This window comes from Telmatherina bonti (genome assembly GCF_933228915.1).
Source record: "Telmatherina bonti genome assembly, chromosome: 16".
In the NCBI taxonomy this organism is placed as follows: Eukaryota; Metazoa; Chordata; class Actinopteri; order Atheriniformes; family Telmatherinidae; genus Telmatherina; species Telmatherina bonti.
Genome location: NC_136614.1, coordinates 9,358,849 through 9,386,295, shown reverse-complemented (window position 1 = coordinate 9,386,295; position 27,447 = coordinate 9,358,849). Strand labels below are relative to the sequence as shown.

Below are 27,447 nucleotides of genomic sequence, written 5' to 3'. Positions count from 1 at the left end.
GGAGAGGGAAGTCTGGGCTTCCCTGCTTAGGCTGCTGCCCCCGCGACCCGACCCCGGATAAGCGGCAGAAGATGGATGGATGAATTTAGATTTTTTTTATTTATGAAAAAAAATATGTTTGCATTTAAATAAATGTATTAAAATTTCTCAAAAGAATATGGTACATTCCTAGATTTTATATACTATATGAGTTTTAATTTATGCATCTTTTCCATGAAACATTTTAAATAAATAAAGTTTGTAAAATGCAAATATATTTTCTTGGGCTTATAGTTAAAAAAAAAAAAACTTGTATCATGCACATAATACTTTACATTTGTTTAATTTTACATTTCTATTTATTTTATGTTTTTATTTGTATTTATTTAATGTTATTATTTTAAATATTACATATTATTAAAATGCATATAATTTATCATCAGATCATAGCAGAGCTTAAAAATGGCAGAATATTTTCTGACAACTGTCTGAAACAAAAAATACAGTATTTTACATTATGATTGGAGTAATTTTTCAAGTTCTAGAACTTCTTTATGTATATTTTATTATATATGTAGTAATCCTGGACACCTAAACAACTAAAGTCAGATCCATTAAATCAGATGTGAAAGAACAAGTTATCTTCCTGCATTGGAAATTATGTTTAACATAGAAAAAGCAGCCTAACATGGAGAGATTAGGAATTATAGTAACATTTATCATTAATATCTATCTGTTAATATCTTCTATGTCTGTTCCAAATTGTCCAAATTCATTAAAGGACCAGACTGGATCGTCTGGAGGACCAGTTTCTATCAGTTCAGTGTTTAACCAGCAGGGGGCAGCAGAGTCTGGTACTCACTGCTTTCTTTTTTTTACCTGCGTGTCCTCCTTTTGCCTCCTGTCAGCTCTCACCTTTCACAGGCTACAAAGAACAAAACTGCAGCCCGATCAGGTGTATTGATCCATCTGGAGGTGATTTTCTCCTTGAACACAGAAGCTAATTTTCCAGGAGGAGTTTGGAGAGCGTCCCACTCCCTCAGATGGAAACTCTTACAAAGTCTGATGTGTGTTCAAGAATCTGCAGCGAGGAGGAGGAGGTGGTTTTCCTGGAAGAGACGAGCATGCAGCTGGAGTCTATTCTGGTCGCCATCATTCATCCTCAACATGAACAGCTTGCTGACCAAACTGAAATAACCGTTTTCATCTGCTGTGAGGACAAAATATGTATTCAGACTTTCAATTTATTACTCAGAGCTGCAGCATCTATAAATAAGTCACCTTTTAGCTGATTCTTGTACGGTTGATTTTCAAGAAAATGTTTAAAGATAAAAAGTCTGAACAGGTGAAAGAATCAGAGAAAATAAACAATTTGTTAAGGATGTTTATTGATATTGTTCTATTACACATCAGCTGACTGAAGAGTTGAAAACCCAGTCAGATATCAGAACCTGCTTTTAAAGTAGAACCGAAGGAGATCTAAGATTGACCCCTGAGGGACACCTGCACCTGATCCAGGTTTAATCTGAGCAGGTTTCCTCTGACAGTGAAACTTCAGGACAGGAAGTTTAGCAGCAGAAATGTGGATAATAAGCAGTTTTCTTTTCATTAAACCTAATTAACTACATGAGATCAGCAGCTGATCTGCAGGCGGATTATTTTCTGGCGTACAGGAAAGTTTTTGTGACTTTTTTTCTTTTCTTTTTAATTGCAGCTCATGTGATGTTTTTATGACTTTTAAGGTTTTATGTTGTCGTTTGGATGTGTTATCACTTCTTAAAGATGCACTACTGAGGTTTGGGAGGTTTTCTCAGTGGCATCCATCTTGCATCGGATCAGGACTCAGGGTGGATTCACACAAACCTATTTGATTTGAAACTAATCTGTTTCCTCATAAAGTCCACTGGGAAATTGTGAATATGCAAACAAACACTAATTTGCATGAATGAGTCTGCTGTAAGTGGACAAAACACAGGATGCAGCTTGCATCAGTGTGTTTTGGTTAAATGCAGCTGAAACAGAAACATTTGTGGTACAATTGGTTGTTCTGAATGGCAGAAATAACTCGCAGTTGGACATGGAAGCACTCAATAAAAGCTCTGATAGAATATAATCAAACCAGGACACGATGCAGTCCTGCATTTAGTATTTACGTGGTGGAAACAGAGGACATCCTACATTAAACATTAAAACATTACATTTTTCTTTTCATTTCATTAAGCAGTGGAGGAATCAGTTTTCTTCTTCTTCGTTGGGTGTCTCGTCTTCTCCTTCAAGAGTTCTCGATGCAGCGGCGCCTCTGGCGAAGAGCGAAACAAGTTGTTTAACAGGCTGGACTTAGCTTGAGTAGAGCAGCGTAAACGTAAATCCAGTCTAGACGACCATCGTAGTCCAGCAGATACCGGTGTGAATGCATTCTCATCCCTATGTTTTTTGTTATTTATTTATTTATTTAAAGGGGACTCTGTAAATATGCCAGAATTAGCCATTGGCTACTTTCCATCTACAGTCTCTGGAAGAAAGAGATTTAAAGCAAAATACAAGAATAATGACAAAGTGAAAAACAAACATTGTCCACACAATCCAACGCTTACGACAGGAGAAATACTTGATAGTCTTTGTTGGTTACATGTCTGGTTCCTCTTTGAGTTTATTTTAAATATGTTGAATGTGTTATGGTCTCTAATATCAGCTGGGATGCTGATCCAGACTTTACTTCCTGGAAGCTCCTGTTGAGCGGACGCTGAGCGTCTGTCAGGTCACCTCTGGTTATTTTACCACTGATACTGATACTTTTAATGTAATTCATTGGGGATGTATAAGAGATGTTGACCCTTGTCTTATCACTTGCTCTGTTTTTTCCTTCCTCTTGTCCAATAATGTCTTCTTTACTGAATTGGCCTAGGTGACGCTCAAAATGGCTGGAGTGTTTGTGTGGCGGTGCGTAAAGCGAAACTCAGCTACAACGTCATGCAGCGAAGAGAGCGGTGTGTGGTGTCTCAGCTTACATTTACAGTTTATATCTGCATGTTGTTTTACTGAACATCAGCATCAGTATCGTTGTGTTTAAAGTGCTTTACAAATAAAACTGTTTCTCTTCTTCTGCTGTTTACGAAGAAAGCAGCCTTAAAAACATCTTTTCCAGGTTTGTTCTCATCTTGATTTGATGACGATTGTTTTGCCGACAACTTTGCCAACTCAGTTTCTAAAAAAAATGCGTCTAATGACTTCCTGGTTTAATGCGAAAAGCAACATGACACCAAACGAACGTTAGCTAGCTGACTGTACTCTGCTAACAGGCTACTCCGTTTAGCTCTTGAGTCCCATTTGACTGATTTTATGTGTGAGCCATTTAACTTTGATCCTGGAGAAGAACCGAGGGTTGTGATTGGTGGAGACATCAAGGAGGCGGTTTTCTGCCACGCTCTTCCTGATGGAGCTGACGTCAGAAGCTGATAGGCTGAATTTCAGAGACAGCAAAGCTGACACGTGAGCCCCGCTGCCGAAAGAAGACACAGAAATCAATCAATGGATAAAAACAATTAAGGATAACAGATTTGGGTCCATTTGGGCCAAACTAAACCCTGTCCAACACACATCAGGTGGACAGGTGTGTGGACAGGTGTGCGGACAGGTATGTGGACAGGTGTGCGGACAGGTGTGTGGACAGGTATGTGGACAGGTATGTGGACAGGTGTGTGGACAGGTATGTGGACAGGTATGTGAACAGGTATGTGAACAGGTGTGTGGACAGGTGTGTGGACAGGTATGTGGACAGGTGTGTGTGGACAGGTATGTGGACAGGGGTGTGTGGACAGGTGTGTAGACAGGTATGTGGACAGGTATGTGGACAGGTGTGTGGACAGGTATGTGGACTGGTATGTGGACAGGTGTGTGGACAGGTGTGTGGACAGGTATGTGGACAGGTGTGTGGACAGGTATGTGTACAGGTATGTGGACAGGTGTGTGGACAGGTATGTGGACAGGTGTGTGGACAGGTGTGTGGACAGGTGTGTGGACAGGTATGTGGACAGGTGTGTGGACAGGTATGTGGACTGGTATGTGGACAGGTGTGTGGACAGGTGTGTGGACAGGTATGTGGACAGGTGTGTGGACAGGTATGTGTACAGGTATGTGGACAGGTGTGTGGACAGGTATGTGGACAGGTGTGTGGACAGGTGTGTGGACAGGTATGTGGACAGGTGTGTGTGGACAGGGGTGTGTGGACAGGTATGTGGACAGGTGTGTGGACAGGTGTGTAGACAGATGTGTGAGGCTGTCAGAGAACAACTGCAATCAATCCTATCAATGAAAAAAAGTCTGATCAGAGATGATCTCCAGAAACCAAACTATGTAAAATAAAACCACTTCTCCAGTACTTTTCCTCTCACACACCTCACACACCTTAGACACCTGAACTCCACCCTGCCTCACCCTGCATCTCCCACGGCAACCAGATGGATCATTTTCAGAGAGCATACAATGACCTGGAAGAAAGGCTACTTCACACAGAAACACACTGAAGCACCGATGTGGACAGGTAAAGACAGGTGTGGACAGGTGAGGACAGGTAAAAACAAGAGAGGACAGGTGAGAGCAGGCATGGACAGGTTAGGACAGGTATTGGACAGCTGTGGATAGGTGTGGACAGGTGTTGGACAGGTGTGGACAGTCGAGGACAGATATCGGACAGGTGTTGAACAGGTGTGGACAGTCAAGGACAGATATTGGACAGGTGTTGGACAGGTGGAGACAGGTAAATCTGCATGTCAGGACCTGAAGATGAAACAAAGTCTCTGACTGAACAAAGACGTGAAACATAAGACTGATGACACCTGAGCATATGAGACGTCTACATCCTGTTGATCTGGAAACAGGTGGAACTGGGTCAGTTCTACTGGGAACCAATAAGAGGAAGATGTAGACCAGAAAAACCACATGTGACCGCTGTGGGATAAGCACCATTACGGCGGAGCAGCATCAGTGGTGGAGAGAATACGACATTTTAAATCCGCCTCTGTTGGAGTAAAAAAGGCTTTTTAGTGTCACTAAGAGTCTTTATTTTGGACTTTTAGTCTCTTTAGATGATCAAACTCCTAACCCCTTCTGTAGTTTTTAATTGAAATGCCTTTATTTTAATCTTAGTCTGTTCCACTGTACTGGTCTGGTGAGATTCTACCCCCCCTCCTGCTCTCATATAATGGTATGATCCTAATTTGATTGATCACCTGATGAATCAAATGAAAGTCTCTTCCCTTCAGATTTAACGTATTGTCCTACTTTAAACCACAGATGGGCTGATACAGATAATAGCACCGTAAATACTCGCCAATACAACCAAAACTAAGAGAATCTGTACCGGTGAGTAGATCTGTGTTAACACCATCTGTTCCCATGGAAACGGAATCATAATTATTTGTCTCTTGCCCAACGCCACGACACACGGACAAAGGAAGGTACGTAATCTTCTGAGGCGATTGTTTTGTACGTGGAGAAGCAGCAGCCCGAGCCAGTCACTGTTCTGCTAACATTTAGCATTAGCATTATGTTAGCAACTTTGCGAGCCAGTCACTGGTCTGCTAACATTTAGCATTAGCATTATGTTAGCAATTTGGGTAAAATCCCACTAGCAAGAAAGCAACATGCCTCGTACACAGGGCTGAAATTTCCAGAGGTGGCGCGAATACCGCCAGATTTACCTCCAGAGAACTTATAAAGCAGTTTGGTTGCGTCACTTGAAAAAGTATGAAGAGTTCGCTGCCTGAAAGGAAAACTCTGAAAAACAGCAACAACAACAAACTGGTAACTATTTTTTACAAATGTGATGAATTTGCAGTAGAAAGTCAGACAGTCAGCTTATTAACATCGTGGTAGAATTTATTGTTGTGGATGACCGGCGCCTGTCCAGTGTGGAAAACATTCGCTTCAAAGTCAGTTTCAAGTTTTTATTAAGAGAAATTACTTTGTTTGAATTTATTCACTCAATAATTATAAAGGTTCTGTAGCAATCATTGTTTTAATGTAGTGATAAAAAATTAACTGTATAAATGAATGTTTTATAGGTTATCTTATAAAAAATTAATATTTAAATCAATACACATAATGTTTTATGGTTTAATTTATGCTAAGCTTCTGAATAAGATGGTAATAAATCAATACTCAGTGTCGGCAAATACCTGAACGCCGGGTATCATTTCGGTATCATACATAAACACATAATATCAGGACATTTTATTTTTAACATGTAAAATTTAGACATAGATTAAATGTTTAGATTTAACATCTGGATATTCGTTTAGCAGATGCTTTTATCCAAAGCAACTTACATGTGATAAGTGATCAATTACCTATAGATGACTGTATAATATAATGTCATATAATGTCATATAATGTCATATAATATAATATAATATAATATAATATAATATAATATAATATAATATAATATATGACATGAAAATAAATAAAATAAAATAAACTAGATGTTTAGATTCAGCATAGAATATCTATATTTAATATTTTAAATGTAACATTACAGATTATATGTCTATATTACAGCTGAATGAATCAATGAATTAATAAAAAAAACAATTGTTTAGAAATGACATTTTATGCCGTTTTAAGTTAATGTCATCCTAAATGTAGGAAAACGCTGTAAATATAAAGAAAGCCAGATACATCTATACTACTTTGTCCAGTTCAGGGTTGGGGGAGGAAAATCAGATTCAAGATTCCCGAACTGCTGATTTCGCCACGTTTCGGAGGTTTAAGATGCTCGCTGACCACAAAACAACCGTCTGGATCAGAATGTGAAGAAGTGCAGCGATACGATGAAACACAGAATTAAACATCAGACTTCTCTGCTCCTCTCAGTCGGACTCATGTTGAATACTAAACAGATTACATCATCGGCTGGCGTCCAATGAGGAGGCTCTTTTGTTGTCTGACTGGTGATGAATGAACAGAGACTCAGCGGGTTTCTGCACACCGGAGCTCATGAGCAAAACCGTGGAGTGGTCGTGGTACTCAAATCAACTTCAGACGGTTAAAAGTGAAGCTTTAAGTGCCAAACACTGCAGTTCCTCCCTCATCCACTAGGGGCTCCAAAAGCGAGTCAGTCCCCATAGACTCCCATGTTAAACAGCCTTCACAGCAGAAATAATCACGTTTACAGCCCACCAAGCTTCCATTTAGCAGAAACCTATGAGTGACATCTGCGAGGCTCCGCCCATCTTTTTACATACGGTCTATGGTGGTACCTGAGGTCGGGGAAGGTCCGGGCCAGACTGACGAGCTCCAGCTGGATGCTGGCCGGATCCTGCAGCCTGAGGAACTCAGCGAGGCTGCAGAGCATCAGGGAGATCCAGGACGCCTCGCTGCAGCCCTGAAACACACAAACACTGCTGCAAATCTTCCTCCAGCCGTGCAGATGCATGTACATGATGTGCACATGTCTCACCTCTTCCGTGAAGAATCCTTCAATCTTCCGACTGTCTTCGATCATGCGCTGAGCTCCAGCTACTTGTTGCTCTCTGCTCTTCACCTTGGTCTTCATTGTCTTCTTCACATAGCGGAAAGCCACGTCCTGATAGAGGACACAGAGGAGGGACTGGAGACAGACAGGTGGGTCAGACAGATGGTCAGACAGGTGTGTAAACAGATAGACAGGCAGGACGGTCGCTCACCTGTCTGCAAACGGGTTTCAGGTCAGTCAGGTCTGGCAGCTGTTTGTCCAGGTGCTCCAGCAGCAAGTCGATGACAGGAAGAGAGCCGTTCACCCAGCCCGCCGTCCACAGTTGATTTAGAGACACCTTCATCAGAGAGAAGAGACGACATGTGCTGTAGTTCCCAGCTTGGCCTGAAGGTGGCAGCATCATGGTCTCTGACCAGACGTGTTGAGTAGCGTGTTTATCGGTCAACCAAAAGAGGACATCATGTATCTCACAGATGTCCTCCTCTTAGTCCAAACACACCCAGATGTCTGTCAGTCTGTCTAAAACGGCAACCTCTGGCGGTTAAAAGTGAAGCCTATGCAGAAGTGCCAAAAACTGCAGTTCCCCCTTCATCCACTAGGGGCTGCAAAACAGAGCGACTCCCCATAGACTCCCATGTTAAAAAGAAGGAAGGAATAAACATGTTTACAGCCTGGTTCAAAAATCCATTTTAGGTTTAATAGATCAAGGGTACCTTCATGACAACAGTGGGGGGAGTGAATATTTTTCTGATTACCCCGTTTAAAAGTAATTTAATCTCAAAATTCAACATATCTAGGGGCGTGTCCTTTTGATTGACAGGTACCCGATCTCCCGCTTCAATTCAGAAAAACAGCCTGGTACAAAAATCCATTTTTTGTTTAACAGGTCAGGTTTACCTTCATGACAACTGTGGGGGGAGTGAATTTAAAAAAAAAAAAACGCATCCCTTTAGATCTAATTTAATATCAAAATTCAGCACATTTAGGGGTGTGTCCTTTTGATTAACAAGTACCCAATATCCTGCTGCTTGAAGGCACAGAGTAGCACAACTACGGCTTTTAGCCAGCTTTTAGCTAGTGTGACCTAGCTTTGGCCTGCTTATATTTGTTAGCTAGTTAGCTCATTTTAGTTCCGGGTTAGCTCGGTTAGCAGTCAAAGTTCACTAGATGAAAATCATCCACCCTCACACTCACAGCTCCCCTCTCAGCTCCACCTCTTTGGCAATTTTTGTATTTTCCGGGAGAGACGACACGCTTGATGCTTACAAGATGGTGAAGGGAGGAACCGCCCAATGAGCTTCAGCTCCTACAGGTGGCGTCACAGAGGCTCCGCCCATCTTTTATATACATCTTTTATGGTCTGTCCTCATGCTGCAGGACCTATCATTATGTTTGATCAGGAGAAAATCATTGATGGAATCTGCCTTTCCTGGATCTGACTTCCTGTTTTGAGTAGGAACCAGAAACAGGAAACAGGAAGTAGAAGCTTCTGTCAACAGACCAGGAGCTTGTTTTGACTTAAATCAATAAACACCTGAAGACATTTTGGTCCACTTGTTTTTTGTTGAATAGCTTCTGGACTCATGGAAAATCAGAGGATATGGATCAGAATTCGGATCTGGTTTAAAATCAGAACCTCGATTTGAGGATCAAGGTTAAGGATCTTAGTATCAGGATCTGAGGGTCAAGATCAGGATTCAAGAATCAGGACCAGGACCAGGACCAGGATCAGGGCCAGGATCAGGGCCAGGACCAGGAATAGGACCAGGTCCAGAACCAGGACCAGGACCAGGACCAAGAATAGGACCAGGACCAGAACCAAGACCAGGACCAAGACCAGGACAAGAACCAGGACCAGGACCAGGATATAACTATTTAGAATGATCATCTCTTTGGAACTGGACACCGTCCCCTGTGGAAGGATGTGGGTCATGGCGGTCTTGGTAATCCAGGTCCTGATGTTTGGTTCTGAAAGATGTCTTCAGTTCTGACAGAACTCAGTAACCGTCTTCCAGAGCCAAAAAGAGTCTCAGGTGTCCTCTCCCAGCTGCTGGACTGCACCGAGCCCAGATCAGCCTGGATCCGGATCAGTCCACATCTCCGTACCTTGATGTGCGCGTGAAGAGGACAGGTGAAACACCTGAAGAGACCGTCCCTCAGAGCAGACAGGGCGTCCAAACAGCCACGTCTCTGAACCTCGCTTCCCATTTGACCGCTGATGTAATCCCTGAGGACAGAGAGTGGATCAGCCTCCATCTCCCAGAATGCTTTGCAGCAGAGGCGAAACCAGAAACCAGGATAACGTCAGCCAGAATCACATGACCCTCACCTGAGCTGCTGCTCACACACCAGCTGAGCTTTCATCACCGGGCACACGTTGCCATGGTTTCCATTCACAAAGTTCTCCACGCACTTCCTATAGCTGCAACACACACACACACACACACACACACACACACACACACACACACACTTGTAAATCATCGTTTTGACTTTCATTCAGAGAAAAGACGGTGATGTAGGCGAGACATTTTGAACACCTGATTGGTCCTGATGTGTGAGTGGGCGTGGCCTACCTGCAGAGGAAGTTCTCCAGGTGCGCTGTGAGTCTCTGAGCTTTGTTCTGGTCTCTGATGGTGCAGCTGAACTCCTTCAGGGAGCTGCTCATCACCTGGAACACAAACCCGACGTGACGAAGACGCTGTGATGGAAACCGCTTTGCTCGGACTCGTCTCAGCTCTCACCTGGACGACGTCCACAGCCAGCGGACTGAAGTAATAACCGTCGATGAGTTCAGGTGTGTCGCCCTTCAGCCAGCTCGCCTCCTCCTTCCTCAGAGCGGTGTTCAGCCACAGCTTCACCTGGTCCTGACCAATCAGAAACAATGATGTTCAGAGGCCAGTTGAGTTCCCGTTCCTTCTGTTCTTCCAGCCATGATGCTGGAATGTTTGTGGTTTATGCTGATGGTGGGAATTCAATTCAGTCTCATCCTCTTTATTTAAATTTTATTAAAAGATTTAAATCAATTAAAAAAAAAAAAACAGTTAAATACAAATAAAAGACAAATTGTTTTAAATTTATTTATGATTTTATTTGAATTTTATTGTAAATTTGCCTACTTTTTGTTGCCTTATTTTTTTTAAAAACTTTTTAGACCATCTGTAATGTTGTGAATGTAAAGCACATTGAAGAGTTTTTACATAAAATCCACTGCACAAATAAACATGCATTGTCTAAAAGACTCAAATATACAAAAAGAAATAGAGACAAAAAACACAACAGTAAATAAAAATAAATAAAATTACTTAGATGCACAAAGACGAAAAGCAGTAAAAACAAAACCAACTAAAATACAGCTAAAAGATAATTATATAAAAATAGTAAAAAAAAAATAAATAAAACTAATATTAAACTAAACAAATAAAAAGACACAAATACACTAAAACATTGAAATAAAAAATAATAAAATTGTCAAATCCAACAAAACAAAAAATAGAGAGAAAAATACCCCAAAGACCAAATTACAGTAAAAGACTAAAATACAGAGGAAAAAATTAAGACTATAAGATAAAAAATCTGCGAAAAAAGACAAAAATCCAATGAAACAAATTAAAACTAAAATATGTTAAGAGATTAATGTGCAATAAATACATATATAGTATACATATAAGTAAATTTAAATAAATTAAATGACAAAAAAAAAACAACTAAATACAGTCAAAAGAAAAACAAAATATTAAAATACAATTTAAAAAAGTACAAAAATACAGTAAAAATAAATTAAAACTAAACTACACAAAAAGACTAAAACACGGTTAAAATGGAAAGACTCAGAACAGCTGAAGAAACAAAAACTATAATAAACTAAAGATAAGAAAAGAAGCTGGATCACATCTGGTTTGGGATTTTGGAAGGAGGAGGAACTGGTCTGGTCTTCATGGTCTTCATCAGGTCTGATATGGGTGCTGCTTGCCGGTCCATTTCAAGACAAATAGTCACATTTTAAAATTGAATAAAAACTGGATTAATTTCTGCTGGTGAGTGTTCCAGATGTTTGTTTGTGACCTGGTCAAGAGGTGAGACCAGGAGTCCTGGTGGCACCAAACCCAATCCCATGGGAGTCCCACAGGTTCCATTTGGGACTGCTGGTATTTTCCATTTTTACTGGTAATTGTGGGATTGACATCAACTCAGCTAACAATGAAACTAAACCCGGCTTCTCCCTCCTTAAATTGGTTATTGATCACTTACAGAGTGAATGAAATGTTTCTGTTCCCTGCAAACCAAATTCTGTTTTTTTTCTGGGTTTCTCAGTTCGAACCTTCTTTTGTCCCCTTATCTGGGGAAAACACTGAAAAGGTCTGCTGTTGTAAATATTTAAACATCTGGGTGGACAATAGGCTCTTTTTCAGGCTGCATATCAAGCAGCTGATAAAGAAACAAAGAATAATTCCTGGATTTTATTATCAGAACAATTGTTATTTTAGCTTTACTGGAAGGAAAAGGCACATGTTGCTGTAAAATCTCAGTTTTTCTGCTTTTATTGGTTCTGAAACAAGAGCAAGATAAATGTACACACACCTCTTTGTGGGCCAGGTACTGGTCCTCCAGCTGGTCCAGCTGATCCGGCAGCAGCAGGGAACCCAAACAGGCCGTCTCGATCTGCCCGTCCAGTTCCTCGTGTTTCAGAATTTCACTGGGAACCAGAACAAACACGCATCACCACCTCAGTCCTGCAGACACGGTTTCTGTTTCTGTTATGTTGGAACCGAAACCTCCTTGACTTGATTCTGTGTTCCAGTTCTACAAGTTTCATCATCTTATATCCAGCCAATGAATACCTTTTATCCTGTCTGAGAGCAGTTTACTCGGCTAAAGGTTCATTTACATGTTTTAGGTTAAATCCATAGACTATATATAAACAAATGGAAGGAGCCTCTGTGACATCACCTGTAGGTTTCTGAAGAGCTGAATTGAAGCTCGGTGGGCGGTTCCTACCATCACCATCTTGGCAGGGGCATGTGTGTTGTTTCGCCCGGAAAATACAAATATGGACAAAGAGGTGGAGCTGAGAGGGGGGCTGTGAGCGTCATGGTGGATGATTGACATCGAGCGAACTCCAAGCTTTCTGTAGCTAAGAGCTAACCGAGCTAACCTAGAGATAACAGGAGCTAACCAGCTAACGGAGGTAAGCGGGCTAAAGCTAAGTCACGTTGTTAACTGACTAAAAACCGCGGTTGTTCTGCATTCTTCTTACTTAAAGCATAAGGTTGGGTATCTATCAATCAAAAGGACACACCCCTAAATAAGCCGAACTTTGAGATTCAATTACTTTTAAACGGGCGAGTTAGAAAAAAATCTCTCCCCCCACAGTTGTCATGAAGGTAAACCTGACCTATTAAACCTAAAATGGATTTTTGAACCAGGCTGTAAACATGTTTATTTCTGCTGTAAACATGTTTATTTCTGCTGTAAATAAGTTTATTTCTGCTGTAAACATGTTTATTTCTGCTGTGAAGTTGGTCTTTTTAACATGGGAGTCTGTGGGGATTCGCTCTGTTTTGCAGCCCCTAGTGGATGAAGGGGGAACTGCCGTTTTATACACTTCAGCACAGGCTTCACTTTTAACTGCCGAGGGCTCCGTCCATCTTTCTTATACGGTCTATGGTTTCAAAGGGACAAAGGGGGTATAGCACAGTTGTGAGTGGACGGTGGCCACCAGTGGCCAAAATGCATTCAGAAATAAACATGTTTTTATGTGTGAGATTATTGTGTGTGGTTCCAGAGATGCAGCAATGATGGCGCTAGAGGTCACTACTTCAACACTGTGTACATACATCTTCTTCTATGGTCCCATTAAGGCAGGCCACTTCAAACGCTGCCCCCGCAGACCACCGTTTGAAGTGGCCTGAACCAACCTCTATGTGCTCCAGCTTATCTAAAAGATTAAAGAATTAATCAAGAACCTTCAGTCATTCCTATGCTGATTAAGTAGCCTACAATCCTACAGTCATGCAGACCATGAATGCAACACCTGGTTGCCTAGCAACATTAACGCCAGCGCGTGTTGTTGTGTTTTGAAATTGTAAGAGTAGCGCTAGCTAGCATGTCGCTCTCTGTCCCAAAACGCAAAATTGACAACGAAAACCGCAGATTTAACCCCGTCTGGACTGATAAGTATTTGTTTTTTTTAGTTTCACATTGGAGCGCCAAACCGATGTGTTTAATATGTAATGAGTGTGTGGCGGTGTTTAAAGATTATAATGTGAGGAGGAGGCGCCACATCGAGAAGTTTAGTTTGATATGAACTTTTTATGCTAAAAATTAGGAGAAAAATAGACTGACTGGAATTTTCTTTATTTTATTTTGTGCATTTGCCTTTGTCATGTGGGATTGAATTTAAAATAGAAAAATGAATTAACTACTTATTTTTCAAAATCTAAATGTGTCTTAATTTATTTATTTATCTTTCATGATTTATTTTCCCTTACTTTACTTACAAGCTCTGATCTTATTTTTTCATTATTTGACAATTTGGCCCACCTGAATATCTAGTTGATTAGCCCTGCTTTAAGGCTTTAGTCATCCGGTGCTCCTGTCAAACTAAATCGCTAAAGCAGTTTTAAAGCTCAAAGAGGTTCTTATTTCACGCACAGAGTTGTTTGTCCAAGCAGAGACACCGTAGTCAAAATGCAAATATGACAGCTGTCGTGTATGTGGAGCCACTAGAAGTAGATATAAAATGTTCAGCATCTGTGTTGCATCCTGTCTCTTCTCTGAGATCTCACAGCCAGTAAAAGTCAGTCTGATGGAGGCTCTCGGTTTATCTTTTTTTTTTTTTTTCCTCATTTTCTCTCTTCTTTTCCTATCTTGATCCAATAATTTCCTCTTGACTTTTCTTGTTAAATCCATTAATTTAACCCCTTTATGCCAAATTAATTTACAATTAGATTAAAATAAATACATCAGAAAGAAAGGAAAAAAATAAAAAGGAGACTGGAATAAAATAAAATACAATTATTAAAAACTATTACATGAAATAAAAAGCACAATAATAGAAACAAATAAATGAAAAATTCTTTATTAATCCCCAAAGAGAAATTCAGTATTGTAGAAGATAATTATTCATTTAATTTAATAATAATTTTAATTTAAAATAATAATAATAATTAATTAATACTTAACTAATTAAATAATAATTTAAGTTAATAATTAAAATAATAGTAAATAGAATAAATAACATAAATGTATTAGATTAAAAGCCCAGAAGTGGTTTGTTGTCAACTTGCAGTAACAGGCGTTATGAAGAATATTTATATAGAATTTTATTATTATTTTTCAGTAAATTTTAACTCGTGCAACTATTTCCCTGCACCGATGGAGGTTTTCCACTTGATTATTGTCTGAATCGTCTCAACTTAAGACCTTCTGCGTCTAAAAGCTCGGTTTTACGGAGACTACAGGAAAAACAGAGTTAAAAAAAAAAACTTCTCTGTTTCTTCTGGGAAAATGTAAAAATGTGAGATCCTTGGCAGCGCCAAGCAGGGAACATGTCAGAGCTCTGCTGCAGTGATTTACTGTGCAGCTGGAGGCTGAAACAGCAGACAGCCTCAGCAGGACTCACTCAGGGTAGTACTTGTTGGTCCAGAACAGCAAGTAGCTGCAGTCCTCCATGTCCAGCCCCGCAGACACCAGCTTCGTGAGATGAGCGGAGAAGGTCTGGTGGTAGAGGCCGGCGTAGACGTTCAGGATGTCGATCTGAGGAGGGTAGCAGTCCTTCACCTTCCTCACCACCGTCAGCAGGTCCTCCTTCACACACTTCCCCACACAGCACACCTGAGAAAACACTCACTGAGTCCACATCGTCAGGCAGCGTGAAGCGGAGCGAAGAGGAGGACTCACCTGTCTCTTCCCCTCTGAGGACAACTGCTCCGCTCTGACCTCCTCTTCCTCCGCAGCCTTCCTCAGGCGGTCCTCCACCATCTTCTGCAGCAGCATGTTGTGAGTGCTGAGATACCTGTGAGGACGCCACACCGGGACCCGCTTTCTCTCTGGATTCTCCATCCAGCGCTTGTCCTGCTGCTCCTGCTGCTGGATGGAGGCCACAGCGCTCCTCAGGACCTCCAGGTGCCCTGCGGAGGAGGAGGAGGAGGAAGAGGAAGAGGAGGAGGTGAAGGTGTCGTGGATGGCCATCCAGATCCGGACTCTCAGGGCCTCGAAGTCCTGCTGTAGCTGGTCTTCGTCCTCGTCATTGGGGGACTCCTGCCTGAAGAGCTCCTCCTCCCTGAGGATCAGCCTCCTGCTGACCTCCTCCAACTGCTCCTTCTGCTGCTCCTTCTGCTGCTCCTCCTGGTGCTCCTCCTGGTGCACACGGTCCACCTCATCACCTGCAGAACCAGAACACGGTGACATAAAGCCAGACATCAGGAACAGTTGGTACCAGTTCTGTGTCGGGTCTGTCAGAACCCCAAGGGACATGTATGTTCCATCTGACACGTATGATCCTTCTGACACGTATGTTCCGTCTGACACATAGGTTATGTCTGACACATATGTTCCGTCTGACACATAGGTTATGTCTGACACATATGTTCCGTCTGATACGTATGTTCCTTCTGACACGTATGTTCCGTCTGACACGTAGGTTATGTCTGACACATGTTCCGTCTGACACGTATGTTCTGTCTGACACGTATGTTCCGTCTGACACGTAGGTTATGTCTGACACATATGTTCCGTCTGACGCGTATGTTCCGTCTGACACGTATGTTCCATCTGACACGTATGTTCCATCTGACACGTATGTTCCGTCTGACACGTAGGTTATGTCTGACACATATGTTCCGTCTGATACGTATGTTCCTTCTGACACGTATGTTCCGTCTGACACGTAGGTTATGTCTGACACATATGTTCCGTCTGACATGTAGGTTCCATCTGACACGTATGTTCCGTCTGATACATATGTTCCTTCTGACACGTAGGTTATGTCTGACACGTATGTTCCGTCTGACACGTATGTTCCGTCTGACACGTAGGTTATGTCTGACATGTATGTTCCGTCTGACACGTAGTTTATGTCTGACACATATGTTCCGTCTGATACGTATGTTCCTTCTGACACGTATGTTCCGTCTGACACGTAGGTTATGTCTGACACATATGTTCCGTTAGACACGTATGTTCCGTCTGACACGTATGTTCCATCTGACACGTAGGTTCCGTCTGACACGTATGTTCCGTCTGATACATATGTTCCTTCTGACACGTATGTTCCGTCTGACACGTATGTTATGTCTGACACATATGTTCCTTCTGACACGTATGTTCCGTCTGACACGTAGGTTATGTCTGACACATATGTTCCGTCTGACACGTATGTTCCGTCTGACACGTATGTTCCATCTGACACATAGGTTCCGTCTGACACGTATGTTCCGTCTGATACATATGTTCCATCTGACACGTATGTTCGTCTGACACATATGTTCCATCTGACACGTATGTTCTGTCTGAAATGTATGTTCCGTCTGACATGTAGGTTCCTTCTGACACGTATGTTCCGTCTGACACGTATGTTCGTCTGACACATATGTTCCGTCTGAAATGTATGTTCCGTCTGACACATAGGTTCCGTCTGACGCGTATGTTATGTCTGACACATATGTTCCGTCTGACACGTATGTTCCGTCTGACACGTATGTTCGTCTGACACGTATGTTCCGTCTGACACGTAGGTTATGTCTGACACATATGTTCCGTCTGACACGTATGTTCTGTCTGACACGTATGTTCCATCTGACATGTATGTTCCGTCTGACACATGTGTTCCGTCTGACAGGTATGTTTCATCTGACACGTATGTTCGTCTGACACATATGTTCCATCTGACACGTATGTTCCATCTGACACGTATGTTCCGTCTGACACGTGTTCCATCTGACACGTATGTTCTGTCTAAAATGTATGTCACGTCTGACATGTATGTTCGTCTGACACGTATGTTCCATCTGACCCGTATGTTCCGTCTGACACGTATGCTCGTCTGACACGTATGTTCTGTCTCGATCCGTATGTTCTTAATATAAATATTTTTTAAAAAGCAAACAAATAAGATAATTTATTACGTATTACATCAGTCATAAACTAATATTTAGTAGAACAATCCTTTAATGTTTCCGCTCCAGTCAGGTGTTTTCTGTTCCTCTCAGTCAGACTTCTGCACCTGTTGACAGGTATTTTGTCCCACTGTTCAACAGAAAAGTCTCTAATTTGTCCAGGACCAATTTGTTTGTTTGTTTGTTTGTTTTTTATTCAACTCATTTAAATGAAAAAACAGTGTCTTATATTGCTAAATTATATTTTTGCAAATGTTTAGTTATTGTTACTTTTTTAAGTCTCCAGTTATTCGAGTGACTGTTGTAAATTCAGCCTTTTCTTTAATGAAAGGGGATGAAGACATATGAGCATAACTGTATGTTACGTCTGACACATAGGACATTTCCATACAGAAATTTATCGCAAAAGTGTAACGGAAACACTTTTTACGGCTTTACATGTCCCCGGACGTGACGTGGGGGTTGGGACCAGTTAGTTACTGGTAAAGGTGGCGGGGTGTGGAACAAACAACAGCAAATTTCAGAGTTTTAGAAAATAAAATGAGGGAGAAAAGCTTTAAAAAGCCGTACGAAAATTCTCGCCAGCAAATAGAAAACCCCAAAATGTGGCTATGTGGCATCCTGTCTAGGGTCAGAGGTAAACACGGTTCCATGGAAACACCTGCAAATCACAACTGTTTGTCTAAAGTTACAAATATCTCATTTATTTTTTGGACAAATGTCATGGAAATGCAACCGACTGCTTCTTATTCTGAACCTTTCAGTCAATCCAAAGAAAGAGTCACCTCCAGTTTCCAGGGAGGGTCTAACTGAGCATGTGCAGTACGTCCTCTCAGCAGGCTTCTGATTGGTTGCCACTGCTCATTGACCATGACTGTGGTACTGTTGATGATCGTGGATCAATGCTTGTTTTATCTTTTATGGTGAGAAATAATATTTATTGAAATGAGTAAAGATGTTCAGGGTCCACTTCGCTTCACTTTACAGATAAATATTCCCAACCTGGTTCAGGTTTCAGGTTCTGCAGATGAGTCACTCATCTGTAGTGTGTGTGTGTGTGTGTGTGTGTGTGTGTGTGTGTGTGTGTGTCTTTGAGAGGGAGACACAATCATTTCCTTTCTAAGTATGACTCATTTCAGACGCGTCTGATAATAAAGGTGTTTACATTGTAAGGTATTGTATCACATGATATTGTATTATATCAGAATGTATTACATTCTATCATATTGTGTTTTATTGTATTGTATCTATTATTTGATTATACTGTATCACGTTGTATTTTATCATATTGTATTGTATCATATACTATATCATATAATATCCTGCTGTATCACATTGTACTGTACCATGTTGAATTGTATCATATTGTATCATATGTTGCATCATGTATCATATTATATCGTATCATATTGTATTTTTTTTACATCACGATGTATTTTATCGTGTCATATCACATTTTATTGCATCGTATTGTACCATATTGTATCGCATTCTGTTGTACCATATTGTATCATATGTCGCATCATGTATCATATTATATCTTATATTGTATTTCATCGTATCACATTGTATTGTATCATGTTGTATCATATATTGTATCGTGTCATATATCACATTGCATCGTATTGTATCGAATCGTATTGTACTATATTATATTGTATCATATTGTATTGTATCATAAGACATTGTATTGGATCGTGTCACATCATATGGTGCATGGTGCATTATACGTAGTGCATAATGCACGGTGGCACAGTGGTTAGCTCTGTGGCCTCAAAGCAAGAAGGTTTCTGGTTCAATCCTCAGCAGGGCTCAAACAGTGGCCTTTCAATGTTGAGTTTGCATGTTCTCCCTGTGTATGTGTAGGTACTCCGGCTCCCATCATGCCGAGGAGTGAGTGTGAATGTTTGTGTTGGTCCAGCGATGGACTGGCGACCTGTCCAGACCTGCCCATAGAATGCTGGGATCGGCTCCAGCTTCCACAGCTTGGATTATGAAGTGAATTTATCAGATTGTGTCATGTCGTACATGACTTTCTGATAAAATCATGCCTCCCCTGTGTATAAAAGTCTAGCTGTTCTATTTCCTAGTTAGTTCAAATTTTACTAGTTGAGTGACAAGTAAAAAAAAGTAAAATCCGTAGGGACGTATTCTACGTCACCGATGCACTAAAGTAGTAAAGGGTTCAATAAGCTCAATTTTGACGTCCTTGAGACGCACCTCATCTTCCCGTGAAAAGCGATACATTGTCAACAACTCATGTTTAACATCCCAGTAACGAGCAATAGAAGCGTTGTTGTTGGCGGACCAGAGCAGCACCGTGTAAACCTTCTGTGTGTGTAGAAGACACACAGCATCGCAACATGCTGGTTTACCCGCTACCAAAACAAGAAGCCAGTCACTGCAGATCTCATTTCAACTGTTAAAGATCCTGTTTTAGCAGCATCAGCAGCGGTGAACTCAAAGGAACCGATGATGAAGACAAAAATCTTCTTTAGCCGTATTTATTAGTGCAGAACAAAAATGTAAATCCGCCCGGAGGGAAACTCATACAGAACAAAAGAAATGAGGGGAAAGGTAACTTTCTTTGGCACGCTTGCAGATGCAAACGTGATGATGCAGAGTAACCTTTTGAAACAGCGCCTCACCGTGGCGACAATCATAAATAACATCCCTCTTAGTGATAACACATAGAAATGTGTTCTTTCTAAAGGAAGTAAAGTCCCGCTTCTATTCCTCAATGACGAACTTATTCATGTTGTTTTAAAGTTACGGTGATGTGCTGGAAATAAATAATAACTTCAGTTACTAGGGCCGGGAAAACTAGAATCGAAAAATCGAAAATCTGGATTTTTTTTGCTTCACAATTTTAACAATTTTAAAATCAATTTTTTGTTAAAAAAATCCATTTTTTTTCAAACAAATAAAATAATCCATTATAAAATTTTTGTCATTTTTATTGTTTTTCTTTATCTTTTTACTTGTCTTCTGGGGTGTTATAGCAGCAGAATGATGATCTGCCTACTGGGTTGTTTTTTCTAGCTGAAATAAAAAATGATGAGCAAAAAAAAATAAATTTTATGCATTTATTTTGTTTTTAATCTCCAAAAAATCAGAAATAACAAAGAATTGTGAGAATCACAATTTTAATCGAATCGGCACTCAAAAAATCGAATCGGATCGTGACAAAAGCGTGTCGTCACAGCCGTAGCAGCCGGTGATGAAAAAGGCTCGTTTTGTTCCACTCAGACGTCTTCATCCGCTTTCCTCCTGCTTCCAACTAGATCCTGTTTTACTGGAATAAGCAGGAAAGAGAAACACAGAAACGCTCCTGAAGAAAAAGAAAGAAGCTCTTGCAGGTTTATTTTCTGCTTTCACTACGTCTGAACTCGTCTCCGACTCGTCAGCCTACAGATGAAAACATCAACCTACTCTCACACGGCGTCTTATTCCTCTAAATTACAAGGGAAGAAAGAGAGGAATAAAGCAAATAAGAAGAAATCCTCTGACTTTTCCAGGAACCCACTCAGATGTTCACCAGTGGGTCTCGGGGAGCCACAACGTAGAACATCTGTTTGTCCACCTTCACTGTTTGTTCCTGTTCAGTTTGTACGTTTATTGTGTTTAATGTTCAGTTTTATGTCTTATAAACATCTCAGGCTACAAATTCTCTGCATTTTTTTTTTTTTTTTTTACCAAAAACAAATAAACACGTAACAAAACGATGGCTGTTCTACTGGGTTCTACTGGTTCTGACCTTTCTGCTGGTTCTTCAGTCTGCGGTTGATCCAGATCTTTGCAGGGATCTTCAGTCTGGGCAGCCTCCTCCTGGCTCCTTCCAGGTTCTCCTCAGCACCTCCTGCTGCACATTGAAAAGATTCATGAACCTGTGGAGTTCTGAGGAGAACATCTCGACTGGTTCTGGGTAGAAAGTGGTTCTAGTTCTGGTTCTGGTTCTGGTTCGGACGTGTGACAGTAAAACCGGCTGCAGGAACAATGAGATGTTTTCTGAATCTGGTCCCAGTTTACAGGCCAGATCACATAACACACACACACACACACACACACACACACACACACACACACACACACGCGTACTAATGAGCCACGCGCCTCCTCCTCATCTTTCCATGACTGCATTTTTTATCTGCAGCTGCATGACGATGAAGATTTTCTGTTTCATCTTCTTAGAAGTTTAGAAACTCAGGCGTCAACCCAAACATGCGCACACTGGGAGGCACTCACACACACACACAGACAGACAGACACACACACACACACACACACACACACACACACACACACACACACACACACACAGCAACCGGCAAAATGAACGAAGTTCATCAGAGTTTCAGAGTAAAAACATCTCACCTTTCATTTCAGAGCTGCTCGGTCCTCTGGTCAGAGAGGAGGACAGGAGGAGGAGGAGGAGGGGGAGGAGAGGAGGAGGAGGGGGAGGAGGAGGAGGAGGAGGAGGAGGAGAGGAGGAGGAGGAGGGGGAGGAGAGGAGGAGGAGGAGGGGGAGGAGAGGAGGAGGAGGAGGAGGGGTATTTACTCCTCCTCTTTCCACCATGAACACAGACAAACAGAGACACCTTCTGGCTTCTCTCAGGAACTTCATCACCAGCAAAGGAAACTCCTGAAACCATCTGAAACTGGTTTCAGGCCAGTTCAGACCACCTCACACCAACTGGGACCACATAAAACCAGCTTAAACCTCTAAAACCATCATGTCATTTATAAACGACTAAACTTAGGTCTGACTGTCATGTGCCTGCGTGCGTGTGTGTGGGTGTGTGTGTGTGTGTGTGTGTGTGTGTATTGACTCACCTGGCAGATGAATGGTGAACAAGCAGCACCTCCACATGTTCAGAACCAGAACCGTCTCAGACAGACTGGATGCTGCAGAGAGCAGAGCGCGTCTGAAGCCTCCTCCCTGATTCTCTGCAACACTTTCACTTTCAATTTGAGCTCTGCAGCACTGATCTTCATCCTGCTCCTCTTCCTCCTCTGAGTCAGAACCAAGCTGATCCGGTGGGTCATGTCACCCTGTGGCTGCTGCAGCGGAGTAAATCTGATCGATCTTTGGTCAGAACAGGAAACATTTAAATGCATCTGTTACCATGGAAACACTGGAAATGCCTCGATCTGCAGAAAATTCTTTTTTCTTGTAAAATTTGTCAAAATCTGATTAAATAATAGTCATAAAACAAACAATTTAACAGCTAAAAGTTATTAAATTAAAAAAAATAGTTTCAGTAAACAGAATAAAACCATTTAATTTAGTTAAAAATCACATTTTAAAGGTAAAAGAGAAGAAAGAATTAAACTAACTAATGGCTGAGTCTGAAAATTGTTGAAAAAAAGCACAGTATGGGACGTTTAGAAGCAAACTTGACAGGAAACCAGTAAAGAGAAGCCAGAGGCGGGTGGAAACATGATCTCTCGCAGCAGCATTTTGCATCAGTTGGAGGTGTTCAGAGCAGCTTTAGGACACATATAGCTGCAACCCGCTAAGTTTGAAGCTAACATGGAGAAACCATTTTATATCCAGCTTTCGGTCAGTGTAATTAGGCATGACAAACTTAGTCCAGATTTTCACACTGAAGCTTTAAATAAATCACAAAGATGCTCAAACAGCATCCATGTTGCTTAGCGTTGACCAAGCTAAAGCTACATCATGCAGTTTCATTTAAACAGAAGCTAGTTTCAATGATGGTTAACACTGTTAACTAGCTGGTTTAACTTAGTAAATCCCTACATTTTTCTATTAAAATCGCTGCTTCCTGGTTCTTCCCTCCTAAACACCTCCCCATCTCAGTTCTCCTGTAGGAGAGTTTTATCCACAGACATCAAGCAGAATTCCAGCAACTCACTGGTTAAACTGGTTTAAAAAGGGAGGCTGTAGCTCTGGAGGTCTACCAGGAGTCATCTACTGACTGGAAAGTCCTACAGAATACCTCCCCATGTGTTTATCTGGGCCCTTTGTGTATTTGTATATGAACGACTGTAGGGCCAATTATGCCTCCTGGACCTCCCAGGTGAGGTGTTCCAGGCACATCCCTCTGGGAGGAGGTCTTCCCCGGGGTCTTCGACTGGCCTGGGAACGCCTCGGGATCCCCCCGCAAAGTTGGCAAATGTGGCTGGAGAGATGGAAATCTGGGCTTCACCGCTTAGGTAGGTAGGTCGGTCGGTCGGTCGGTGGGTGGGTCGGTCGGTCGGTCGGTCGGTCGGTCGGTCGGTCGGTCGGTCGGTCGGTCGGTCGGTCGGTCGGTCGGTCGGTCGGTCGGTCGGTCGGTCGGTCGGTCGGTCGGATGGATGGATGGATGGATGGATGGATGGATGGATGGATGGATGGATGGATAAAACACTGAGATCTGACAGATGTTCTGTTCGCACCGTGACCGTAATGTGTTGCATCACGTTGTTAAGCTCGTGGCCACTAGGGGGCTACAGGGTCTCCGTCCTTAGATACTTTAGCAGAGACGGAGACCCATCAGGATGTTATGGAAGACAGTGATCTAGATAAAGACCCTTTTTAAGAAAAAAAAGTGTTTCTAGCTAATAATAATTGACATCTCCAGGATGTTTGTACAGTTACTGAATTATCTGGACATAGTTTAGATGCGTAGTCAACACAGCGTACATGGAGCAGAGGGAACGTTGAGGTCACGCTGCCTGAAAAAACTAATTTAAATATTAATTTGAGTTATCTTTCATTCATTCATTTTCCTAACCGTTTAATCCAATTCAGGGTCACAGGGATGCTGGAGCCTGCACACAGAAAGGCCACTGTTCAAACCTCACCTCAGCCGAGGATCAAACCAACAACCTCCTTGCTGTGAGGCCACAGTGCTAACCACCATGCAGCCCCATTTGATTTATCTGATTTTTCTATTTTTTATTTGAAGACAAAATAAGCATTTTGGTATCAGAGATAAAGACTGAAAAATATTGTTTTTATGTTTTTACTGTGGAAAAAAAACAAGTGAACCGCTTGTCCATGGATTCAGCAGGCAGGTGACCAAGGTGTACTGAATCCATCCATCTGTTTTTTAACTAGTTGTTCTACGGCCAGCAATCACTGGGCGAGAGGTATGTACACCTGGACAGGTCTCTACATGGAGGTCCTTATCATTCATAACTGTCCCACATTGTTACTGCATTTACAATAAGTTTGTTCCGGTTATTGTTGTAACCAGTATTTAACTGACGTGGGAACGATGGGCCACTGTTGAACATCGTCAGTCTGCTGTCAGCATCTGCAGATGCCAGGTTACCACCGCAACAATGGCTCTGCTACAAGATGGAGCAACACTCAAAGTGGCCATCAGATCAGTCTATATAGCCTTCCTGGTCAAGTGCATAGACTGTATATAAAAGATGGATGTAGGCTCCGTGACGTCACCCGTAGGTTTCTGAAGAGCAGATTTGATGCTCCATTGGCGGTTCCTACCATCACCATCGAGGCATGCGTGTCGTCTCACCCGGAAAATAAAAATATGGGCAAAGAGGTGGAGCTGAGAGGGGGGCTGTGAGCGTCATGGTGGATGATTGACATCGAGCAAACTCCGAGCTTTCTGCAGCTAAGAGCTAACCGAGCTAACCCTGAGATAACAGGAGCTAACCAGCTAACGGAGATAAGCGGGCTAAAGCTAAGTCACGTTGTTAACCGGCTAAAAACTGCGGTTGTTCTACGTTCTTCTGACTTGAAGCGGGAGATCGGGTACCTGTCAATCAAAAGGACACGCCCCTAAATATGTTGAATTTTTAGATTAAATTACTTTTAAATGGGCGAGTTGGATAAATATTCTCTCCCCCCACAGTTGTCATGAAGGTAAACCCGAACTATTAAACCTAAAATGGATTTTTGAACCAGGCTGTAAACATGTTTATTCCTGCTGTAAACATGTTTATTTCTGCTGTGAAGTTGGTCTTTTTAACATGGGAGTAAATGGAGATTTGCTCGGTTTTGCAGTCCCTAGTGGATGAAGGGGGAACTGCAGTTTTATTCATTTCCACATGGGCTTCACTCTTAACCGTTGCAGGTTGCCTCTTGGTCAAGTGTCAAAGTCTAGCACACACACACACACACACACACACACACACACACACACACACACACACACACACACACACACACACACACACACACACACACACGCCTCTGTTTGAAGGTTTCATATAAGAACCAACTTAGTCTTAAACGCCTTCTCGTATCTGGTTTAGTTTAATCCAGATTTAGATAAAACTTTGGTTTTATCTGGAAAGGAGTTTGGGTTAAGACAACAGGCATGTTTTCCTGACGGAAACTGAGGTCAGAGGTCTGATGAAGATGCAGCTCTGAACATCATCATCCTCAGTGATCAATCAGCAGATCGTTCCTGCTGCAGCTTCCATCCAGATGCTGATATTTCCTGATTCACTCAAACATCCTTCAGCTCAAGTCGCCCTGCTGAAAACAAAGGACAGGGATCAATATCACTTTATTCATCGATCATTGATCAGTTATCGGCAGAGCTGCTGCTTCAGTCAGGCAACATGAGTGTAGACTGTGGACAGCATGCAAATGACACACTGAGTCAAATCAGGACTACATGCAAAACACACACACACACACACACACACACACACACACACACACACACACACACTGAGTGACACACAGGTTTAAACAGAAAGCAGCTGCAGTCGTCTGAGGAGCTCTGTCTGCTTCACTTTGTCCTGCTGATCTTCATCATCATCTTCATCAGCAGGTGGGTCACCTGCCATCTGTTTGCAGCAGATCTTTGTTTATGTTGTTTACATCTCTGCTTGTGTGTTTGTTTACCTTTGGGTTTATGATTTTGTTTTTGTCTGATTGTATTTGTGTTTAGTCAACAGTTGCATTGTTCATGTTTGTGTTCATGTTTGTGTTCATGTTTGTGTTTATGTTTGTGTTCATGTTTGTGTTTATGTTTGTGTTTATGTTTGTGTTCATGTTTGTGTTTATGTTTGTGTTTATGTTTGTGTTCATGTTTGTGTTCATGTTTGTGTTTATGTTTGTGTTTATGTTTGTGTTTATGTTTGTGTTGTGTGTTCATAACTCTGTGTTTATGTGTTTAAGCTTATGGCAAAGTGTTTGTTTATGTTTATCTTTGTGTGTTTGTGTTTTTGCTTTGGTTATTTTTAGGTTGTGGGAATGTTTTTGGTCCAGTTTATATTTGTGATTGCATGTTTCTATGTGTGTATTTATGTTTATGTTTGTTTTTGTTTGTGTTTATTTTTGTGTTTACGTTTATGTTGTGTCAGTGTTTGTGTACACGTGCTTATATTTTGGTAATGTCTGGGGTTTTGTTCTGACTTTTTGTGTTAAAGCTGTTTGTTTTTACATTTTTTATGTGTTTATGTTGTCTTTGTTGATGTGACTATTTTTTTTATAGTTTTGTTTATGTTGTTTGTGTCTGTATGTGTATGTTTGTTTATATTATCACAGCGCTGGAGAACTCAGTGAACAGGAAGAGAAGACTTCAGGATGAAGTTCAGGTTATTTCAGGTTGCTGGTTGTCACGGTGACACGTCAGCTGTGATGTGTTCAGGTTCCTTTTCTCAGATGGAAAAAGGAGCTCGTTAACGGTGTTAAATAATCCAGAAGTTTCCAAAGGTTTATCTTACCTGAATCTTGTCTCACCTGGCCGGTCCTCCTCCTCCTCCTCGTCCCCCCATAACCTCCCCCCTCCTCCCAGCGACCTCTGCTGGAGGAGAAGACGTCTGTCTTCACCAGACGCAGAAAAACACACTGAAATCCGTTTCCCGTCATTCTTCCTGAAAGTCTCACAGAAACAGGAAACATTTGTCGGCTGGAGGTTTAAACAACAGAGACCTGGTTCAAGC

General features: G+C 41.6%; 1 protein-coding gene across 1 annotated transcript; it reads right to left on the bottom strand.

Annotated features, from left to right (window-relative positions):
* Window positions 1-1,568: 1,568 nt before the first annotated feature.
* On the bottom strand, window positions 1,569-27,373 carry tnfaip2a (tumor necrosis factor, alpha-induced protein 2a; the record flags this gene model as incomplete). The annotated part of the gene is made up of 14 exons (XM_079255696.1): window positions 1,569-3,478; window positions 7,239-7,363; window positions 7,439-7,588; window positions 7,665-7,790; window positions 9,560-9,680; window positions 9,783-9,875; window positions 10,030-10,124; window positions 10,198-10,320; window positions 12,035-12,149; window positions 15,078-15,289; window positions 15,356-15,840; window positions 21,329-21,433; window positions 22,405-22,584; window positions 27,229-27,373. 14 exons carry the CDS (start codon window positions 27,371-27,373, stop codon window positions 3,289-3,291), a joined length of 2,265 nt encoding a protein of 754 aa, XP_079111822.1. The 3' UTR covers window positions 1,569-3,288.
* Between the last annotated feature and the right edge of the window lie 74 nt (window positions 27,374-27,447).